The sequence below is a fragment of the Rhinolophus sinicus genome, chromosome 14 (genome assembly GCF_057876585.1).
Source record: "Rhinolophus sinicus isolate RSI-liver-muscle chromosome 14, RSI-T2T, whole genome shotgun sequence".
NCBI classification, from domain to species: domain Eukaryota; kingdom Metazoa; phylum Chordata; class Mammalia; order Chiroptera; family Rhinolophidae; genus Rhinolophus; species Rhinolophus sinicus.
The window spans coordinates 183,167,517-183,176,575 of record NC_142514.1 but is presented as its reverse complement, the minus strand read 5'-3'; the positions used below and the strand labels follow the sequence as shown (position 1 = coordinate 183,176,575).

General features: G+C 57.2%; 1 protein-coding gene across 2 annotated transcripts; it reads left to right on the top strand.

Moving 5' to 3' along the window:
* Window positions 1-797: 797 nt before the first annotated feature.
* On the top strand, window positions 798-8,014 carry GAL3ST3 (galactose-3-O-sulfotransferase 3). 2 transcript variants are annotated; one of them, XM_074336722.2, is made up of 4 exons: window positions 798-1,009; window positions 2,162-2,348; window positions 4,177-4,410; window positions 6,320-8,014. In XM_074336722.2, exons 3-4 carry the CDS (start codon window positions 4,289-4,291, stop codon window positions 7,488-7,490), a joined length of 1,293 nt encoding a protein of 430 aa, XP_074192823.1. In that variant the 5' UTR covers window positions 798-1,009; window positions 2,162-2,348; window positions 4,177-4,288; the 3' UTR covers window positions 7,491-8,014. The 2 variants fall into 2 exon arrangements, with proteins under 2 accessions (XP_074192823.1, XP_074192822.1); XM_074336721.2 differs by lacking the exon at window positions 2,162-2,348.
* The last annotated feature ends 1,045 nt before the right edge of the window (window positions 8,015-9,059 follow it).

Below are 9,059 nucleotides of genomic sequence, written 5' to 3'. Positions count from 1 at the left end.
AAGATCCTTGCCATACCAGGCCCAGAGGACAGGCGAAGCAGGGGTCCATGAGAACCACAGAACTAATTGGGGAGCTTGGTGTCTGGTGTGACTTTGGGAAGTGCTGCTGCCCAGCTCCCAGGTGGCAGGAGCGGAGAACTGAGAAGGCAGTAGAAAATTCAAGCCCACCTCCCACATATAGGAGCTCACACAAAGCCTCCATCTCTGCGGGCTCAGAACAGCTCCCCATCAGACAGCTAAAAGCAACCAGGCCAGGTAACGTGCCTGGGCAGGGGTCCCAGGCCCACTAAGGCTCTGGACCAGAATGAGTGGGTCTGGGGTCCTGATGGAGAGTGGGAGTAGGTCCGCAGCAAAGGGCTGCCTCAGAGGTTGAAAGGGAATGGGCCCCCAGGGGTAAGAAGGTAGATAGGACCAGACCCAGGGCTGGAGCTGTGCTTCTCTGCTGGAGGTGGAAAAGGAGGAGACAGGGGAGGGAGCACGTGGATGCTTGTAAAGGTACCTGCGTCTCTAACTCCCCCAGGACCCACCAGCCCAAGAGTGACCAGTGTGGCCAGCAATGCCCAGCAATGCGGGAGTATCCAGACAACGTCCCCTCCTCAGTTTCCCCTTCTGTAGAGGGAGGTCAAGAAGCTGGCCACATTGGTGTCCAGAATCTGCAAGGTTGCCAGGGGAAGATGCCCGCATCTGAAGACAGTACCCGGAGAATGTTCCTCGCCAACCTGCCACTCAGGGCTGCCCCCTCCCCTTCTCCTCCCCCTCCCCTGCGCTGCTGCTGGGCCCCCGCCCCCGCCCCGCCTCCGGTGTGCGATGGGGGGCGGGCGGCAGGCAGAGCTGAGAGGAGCGAAGCTGAGCGGACGCCGCCACCTGATCCCATCCAGGCGCGGAGAGGGGAGCGACGGGCACTCGTGCACAGGGCCCCGGCGCCCTCAGACCCGCACCAGATTTCAGGACAGGGTTGGGAGGTAGCGGCGACCACCCACCAGCGGGGTCGGAGGCAGAGCCCGCGCGCGTATGTACTGCAGTGGCCGACCTGGGGCTGGGGGGCGGGGGAGACCGGACAGGGATGGGGAATGAGGGGTGGGCGGGAGAGTGGCGTGGGGGCCCAGAGCCTGGACAGCATGAGGAGGGGGAGCATTCTGCCCCCTGAGGAACGGGAGATGACACAGCGAGAGGGGGAATCTGGCCTATCCCCTATGGTGACCAGATCCCCGTGAGAGATCCCTGGGGGAGGCTGGGGTGAAACTGAAGGAATGGAGAGTTGGGGGCAGGCAGGTAGTGATAGAGGAAGGAGATGAGGGGAATTCAGAGGCAGGGATGATGTGGGGGTGGATGACAGGGAAAGGGGTCTGGTGCAGGCTGGAGGGGGAGAGAGAGGGAGGTGAAAAGATATTTGATGTCCTGGGACACTAATTTGCAGCCCTTTAGCCCTTGGCCCTTCCTCTCTAGTGCCCTGGGCATTTTCCCTACTCACTAGGCTGTGCCATCTTCTAGTAAGGATGGAGTCTCGGGGCAGCCACCCGTCAGGTCCCGGTAGTCCAGGCCAGGGCGCCCTCCTCCTCTAAATGCACCCATATCAGCCCTAGAGCTTGGAGGGGAGAGAGAACAGGGCTCATTTGGGAGTGGGTGGGTGTCCAGGCCGGTTTTCACAGCTCTGGCTGGCTATACCATCTCATCTTTGGTTCCCTGGAGAAAGGAAAGCAATTTGCAAAACCAGGCAGCAGCCTGAGGTAGACGGTTCTGACTAAAATCAGCACTGATATTCTGATGAGGCTGATATTCTGATAAGCACACTGACCTGTCTGGGACAGCAGAGGAAAACTCTCTCCACGGAGAAGACACGGGGTCAGCTGGGGAGTAGTTTGAAGCACGCAAGGGACAGGAGCCAGTGGCTGGCCCCAGCAGACCGCCACGCACCCCACACCAGCCAGGAGATCACAGAGGGAAACCCAGCCCCTCCTGGCTGCCTGTGCCCTGACTCCATCTCCAGAGGCACGGGGGTGTGAACTTGCCAAGCGGCGGGAGGCTGCCTCCGGTGTCCGAGCAGCACCCTCTCTCAGGACCGAATGTTTAGCCTGGCCGAGTGCCCACCCAGAGGAGACAGGGTTACTGCTTTCAAATACCTGAAGGTCTGTCATGGGGAAACATGGTCTGTGTGGTCTAGGAGGGCAACGCTAGCAACCACGCAGAGTGGAAGGTGCCAGGGGACGAGCTGAGGATCCTCGCTCTCCCAGGAAGATGCTCGGACACGGACCAGGCTGCGTCTAAAGGTGATGAGCTTCCGTCATTGATGACAGCCAAGCAGAAGCTGATGCCCAGGCAATTCTTCTGCTGATCAAGCCGTGTTCCAAGTGAGCCTCAGACTGGGGTCTAGCTGGCTGGCTTCCCAGGACTAAGGGGAATGGGATGGGGGGCCCCCCAAGCACCCCATCACCCTCCTCTGTGTGGCCTGGTTGAAGCATTTCCCTGGGGAAAATTCTACTGTAGCTCCACCCAGGTTTGACCTCGGGGTGACTGAGTCTCTGAAAAAAAGGGTGGTTTCAGTGAGTTTAACAAAAATGGAAATAGGCTGCCCCCCACCTTGCCCCTTTGGAAACTCCTGTCTGGTCACCAAGTCCTCTAGGCAGGATAAGTGACAAAGGGAAGAGGGCCTCCATCCTGAGAGGGCCTCCGGCTCTGACTTCTCCTGGAGGCTGCCCCCCCAGGTGGAGCCAGATCTCCTCTGCCCCAGCAAGCCTTGAAAAGCCAGGGTGTGTGTGTGGGGTGGGGGAGGCTTGGACTTTCTCTGCTATGCCCTTGGTTGTCCTCTGTGGCTGGACCCTGCACCCCCCTTGGCTCCAGATGGATTAAGTCTGTCTGCAAGCTGGTAGAGGAAACAAGGTGATGGGGCCTGGGAAGAAGGGAAAGGCATAACCAGGACATCTTTCCACCCAAACAGGTTTAAATATAATCCAGGATTAATTGGGGGCAGAGGGCGGGGGAGAAGGAGAATTGGAAGCCAAGCCCAGGGTCCCCAGGGAAGGTGATGGTCAAAAGAGTTTTCACATTACCTCACCCCTCCTGGGACTCAGGTGTCCTAGTTCCACACACATGCACATGTCCGTAAGGTTCCAGGCTCCCCCTCCCCTTTGGAGAGGGGTGTATGAGGTAAAGTTGAACTGAGGCCCCTGGGGCAGAGACCCCACCCTAGCTGCTGAAGCTGACTTTCCACTGGCGCTGCCAAAGGCTGGGCTGCCCGTGTGGGGATAGGTAACTAGCCGGGAACCAGGCCCTTCTGCCTCTCATTCCTGCTGCTCACCTGGGATGGAGGCCCACCTTCTCCAGGAGTCTCAGCCGGCAGGAACCCCTTTGCATTCCCCACACCCCTGCCCCCCTCCCAGGCTGCCATCCCACTGCTTTGGCCAGACAACTCTCATTGCAGAGTCAGCTGATGGGGTGGCCAGGATTTCAGGTGTCTGGGGATGGAATCCAGCTAGGGTTCCAGGATTTCAAGTTCTTCATTTCTTTCCCTCATGGATTTACTGGTCTTGGGCCCTCAGGGCAGGAGCGCAGCGGGGAGGGCTCGGGGCTCAGCAGCATGCAGAAGTGCCAGAGTCCAGGGCGGGCTGGGAAAATCAGTTCTCTGTGGAAGCAGCACACGTCTAAGGGCACGGACTCTGTGACAGTAGGGTACAGATAGTAAGCCTGTAGTATTGACCCCTTCCCTGTGTCAGAGACTTGAGAAGCTGAAGGCTTGGTGGGTGTTTCTAAGGAGCTCGGTGTTTGGGGAATCGAGACTAACCCTTCGCTGACACCATCAGGCAAGGAGTCCTGGAGGAGGGGAAACCCTGGGTTGAGACTTCTGTGCTCTGAGTGAAGCCTTGGTGTTTGGTCTACTGGGGATCCAGATACAAATGGCAAGGCCGAATTAGGGCCAGGCAGAGCAGCAGAGACAGGGAGGGAGGGAGGGAGTGGCTACAGCCTGAAGGGCTGGCCACACCCCAGAGCCTGTAATTCCACCCAAGACTGAGCTATCTGGAGCAGTGTGGAGATAGGGTCTTGGTGACGGGAGGGAGGAATCTGATCTTCCCTGGCCTCTCCGCTCACCCCACTCTTTGGAGCTCTCCTTTGCAGCAACCTGCTGGGGCTCAGAGCCCATCTCTGCCCACTGCAAACCTGTTTGCCTCCTTCTCCTGCCAGGCCTCTCAGGAACACTGGCCCTGCTACCAGAGCCTCAGGAGCCCCCATGAGTGCCGACGAAGGGAGTCCTGGATAGCGAGATCCTGGCTGGTCCAGGGGTGGGTACCCCACCATGCCACCCATCCTCCAGCGCCTGCAGCAGGCCACCAAGATGAGCCGCAGGAAAATCCTGCTGCTGGTGCTAGGGTGCAGCACCTTGAGTCTTCTCATCCATCAGGGGGCACAGCTCAGCTGGTAAGGGGACAGGGCCTCAGGGAAGGAGAGGGGCCTGGGCGGGGCGGGGCTCCAGGGAGGGGGAGGGGCCTCCGTGAGGGGTGGGGCCAGGGGAGTTGTGTCCTCAGGCAGCCAGTTGCCAGAACTGGCAGTGCTTCTTCCCCATTTCTTGCACCTGCCAGAACAGTCTGTTTTCTGCTGGGCTTTGTTCCTTCCCTCTATCCTACAAGTGTTTTCCGTACATTCTCTTTAGATCCACACCATCTCCCTGGGCAGGGTCTGATCTCCAATGAAAGGGTTGAGAGACTTGCTTAAAGTCATAGTCAGTCAGTGATTAAACTGGGATTCTAATCCAGCCCAAGTCCTTCCCCCAGCATCACGTTTGGGGTGCCTCCTGAACGGACTGCAAACAATTTCTCACTACTCTGTTGTGCTGGGCAAATCCCTTCACTTCTCTGAGCCCGCCCCCCCCCCCCCCCGTTTCCTCATCTACAAAATGAGAATGGTATGTGTGACCCAGCTAGTCACCCCAACACCGGATACCATGTGATGACTAATAGGAGCCCCAACCATACTCCTGGCTCACGGTGAGCCCAACAAATCCCAGCACCCCTGGGGCCTCAGCTTCCACATTTTCTACATGGTCTGCCCAGGAGAATACTTTGAATGGGCCCAGTCACTCTTGCAGGATGCTTGGCTGGTCTTTGGAAGGGGCGTCTGTGTAGACATTATCCTGAGCCCAAATAAGCCACAGATAAGAAATCTCAATGATGTTCTTAAAGCTGTTTATAGAGTTGCCCTTGTTACATTATGCTTAGGATAGTAGAAAAGATACAGGAGAACGAGTGACTCAAAGTCTGAAGGGAGTTTACAGGTCACCTGTCACCCCAAACACCCTTGTTTCAGGAATGAGGAAATAGAAGACTAGGATTATCTGTTTTTTATACTATCAGATTTCCTGAACCTAGAACAGTGCCTGGCACAGAGTAGATGCTGAAAAAATATTGACTAACTGAAGGAATGTGGCTCCAGAGGCCTTAATGGAATCACATGACAAATGGGTTGCCTCCAGGCCCATGCCACCCATCTACAAGATGAGGAGCCAGTGAAAAAGTAAACAAGAAAGAAGACAGAGAGCAAGATAATTTGGTGACTTTATCTGGGTTGCCAGACTTATGTAAATGATTTTTCCCTTTCTGGTCCTCAGTTTTTTCATCTGTAGAGTAGAATTCCACAAGGCTCTCCACGGACCTTTGTCCCTCTATTATCTAACTCTGTGTAACCAAATTACCTCAAAACTTAGCAGCTGAGCACTTCAAACATTTGCTATCTCACTTCTGTGGATCAGGAATCCAGGTGGGGCTTAGCTGGGTACCTCTGGCTCAAGGTCTCTCATGGGGTTGCAGTCTCATCTGAAGGCTTGGTTGAAACGGCTCCCCTTCTAAGCTCACTCATGTGGCTGTTGGCAGACTTCAGTTCTTCAAGCAGGCTTTTAGCCTGAAGGCCCAGTCCTTTGGGGAACTGTTGCCACGAGGTACCTCCCCTTGGGGCTGCTCACAGTATGGCAGCTTGTTCTCCCCTGCATGAGTTATCCTAGAGAGAGAAAGACTCCGAGATAGAAGCCAGTCTTTTTAAGAATGTAATCTCCCAAGGGACATCCATCCTTGCTGCCCTCTTCTATTCCTGAGAGGCAGCAATAAGATGCCCATACTCCTGGGGAAGGAAATACACACGGAAACACACGCGAGCATGAACACACCAGGAGGCCAGCAGGAATCACCTGTGTCATCTTAGGGGCCGCCTACCATACCCCTCTACTGCTCTGTAAAGCCGAGGAATGCTCTGTGGCCCATCCCAACTTCCTTGGGAAGGGGGTCAAGCCGTACACCTCTCACACTCTCCTCCTTGGACCCCTCCCTGGACCCTGCAGGTACCCTAAGCTGTTCCCTCTGAGCTGCCCGCCTCTGCGGGACTCGCCTCCGCGACCCAAGCACACGTCCGTGGCCTTCCTAAAGACGCACAAGACTGCGGGCACGACCGTGCAGAACATCCTGTTCCGCTTCGCCGAGCGCCACAACCTGACGGTGGCCCTGCCGCACCCGAGCTGCGAGCACCAGTTCTGCTACCCTCGCAACTTCTCCGCGCACTTCGTGCACCCGGCCACGCGCCCGCCGCACATGCTGGCCAGCCACCTGCGCTTTGATCGCGAAGAGCTCGAGCGTCTCATGCCACCGGACACCGTCTATGTCACCATCCTGCGCGAGCCGGCCGCCATGTTCGAGTCGCTCTTCAGCTACTACAACCAATACTGCCCGGCCTTCCGGCGCGTGCCCAACGCGTCCCTCGAGGCCTTCCTGCGCGCGCCCGAGGCCTACTACCGCGCAGGCGAGCACTTCGCCATGTTCGCACACAACACGCTGGCCTACGACCTGGGCGGCGACAACGAGCGCAGCCCGCACAACGACGCCGCCTACCTGGCGGGCCTCATCCGCCAGGTGGAGGAGGTCTTCTCTCTGGTCATGATCGCCGAGTACTTCGACGAGTCGCTCGTGCTGCTGCGGCGCCTGCTCGCCTGGGACCTGGACGACGTGCTCTACGCCAAGCTCAACGCGCGCGCCGCCAGCTCGCGCCTGGCCTCCATCCCCGTGGCGCTGGCGCGGGCCGCGCGGGCCTGGAACGCGCTCGACGCCGGCCTGTACGACCACTTCAACGCCACGTTCTGGCGCCGCGTGGCGCGCGCCGGCCGCGCCTGCGTGGAACGCGAGGCCCGCGAGCTGCGCGAGGCCCGCGAGCGCCTCCTGCGGCGCTGCTTCGGCGAAGAGCCCGTACTGCGGCCAGCGGCGCAGATCCGCACCAAACAGCTCCAGCCGTGGCAGCCCAGCCGGAAAGTGGACATCATGGGCTACGACCTGCCCAGCGGCGGCGCCGGACCAGCCACCGAGGCCTGCCTCAAGCTGGCCATGCCAGAGGTACAATACTCGAACTACCTGCTGCGCAAGCAGAAGCGCCGAGTTGGTTTGCGGGCCCGGCCCGAACCGGTCCTAGACAATCCCCCGCCTCGGCCGATCCGGGCGCTGCCCCGCGGCCCCCAGGGCCACTGAGCTCCAGGAGTCTGGCCTGGGATCGCCTCCAGGTCCCGCCTCATCAGGGCCCCTTCTTCCGAGAAGCTTGAGCCCCGCGCAGTACTTGGGAGTGTGTCTCCCTGTCTGAGCCCACCTCCCTAGGGTAGGCTGAACTCCGCCTTGGGGAGGGTGCTAGTACGGCCCGATCGAGCCCCGGGCCATCCTTTCCTCTTTCCTAACTGGTTGGTGACTGACAAGAGGTCTGAGGCCCTTCAGGAACTGTCCACCGAGCCTTTTTCGGGGGTTTGAGCCCCCCTCTTGTCTTTTCCAAGAGGATTAGCCCAAGCCACAGAGTCTGAGCCTTGGGGAAAGGCCGTTCTGTCTACCAGCCTCTCCAGGCTCTTGCTCTTCCATCCAAGGGTCAGAGGTCTCCACACCGTCGGTCTTCCAGGTTCTACCCTCGCCACAGACTTGAGCTGCTCCCAGACTCCCAGAACCAAGAGTTCTTGGATTGGGCTTTTTGTTTGGTTTTTCTTTTTTTAATAAAATATCTTTAAAATGTGCAGGTTGTATGTCAGTCATTGAAAGCTGGATTTCCCATGTTTGAGGATGAGACAGATGCCCAAAAATAGCTGTGGTTGTCACCATGAGGATGGAGACCCAGCCCCAATCAAGTTTCTCCACTGCTCTTCCCAGAGACTCACAACTGTCACTGACCCCTTGATTGACTGGGCCACGTCAGCCCCACTCATATCCTTTGAGAAAATCTACATTATTCCTTTTCATTCAATTCAGCAACATTTATTAAGCATCATCTCTGTAACGGGTACACAGGTGAACAAGGCAGACAGGGCCTTTCTCCTCCTGGAGCTCGTGGGGAGACACTGAAACTGGAGCAGACATGTTAACAGAGAAGAAGGACTGCAGGGAGTGAGCAGAACTGGCCCTTGGACAGAGGGGGGGCAGGAAGGAGGATCATTCCAGGTAAGGAGGGGCTGACCTCAGAATGTTACCTCCCCCTTTGGAATCAGCGATTTCATCACTGGCCTTCCCCACAAGGAGAAGACAACCCTGACGCAAATGAGGACCAGGCCCTGCCCCCAATGTCCTTTAGCACAGCAAGACACCCAGCGCTTTCAAATGAAACCTCCCTAAGACCAGCAGAGAATCGGGACTTTTTCTGTTACTTTCTTTTCTACTTTGCAACTTAGAGCTACATTGACATACCTGGACAAGTAATACAAATATAATAGCTAACATGGTCTACTATGTACCAGCCACTGCTGAGGGCTTTATACATAGTATTAACTTAGGAGCGAGGTGCCATTTTATGGGTGATGGAACTGAAACTTGGAGAGGTTCAGTGATACTCAGGGTCACACAGCTAAAACGTGGCCACTAGTATTTGATCCCAGACGGTGTGGCTTCAGAGTCTGTGCTTCTTAGTGCTATCACTGTGCCAGGCCAAGGAGGAAGTTCATATGTCGCAGGCTGGGCTGAACCCCAGGACCTTCCCCCAGAAGAATGTCAAGTGAGGAAACTGAGACAGTGCTATCGGCTCCTCTCTATTTTTCACAGAGACAATCATTGACCTGTTTGGGCAATGGA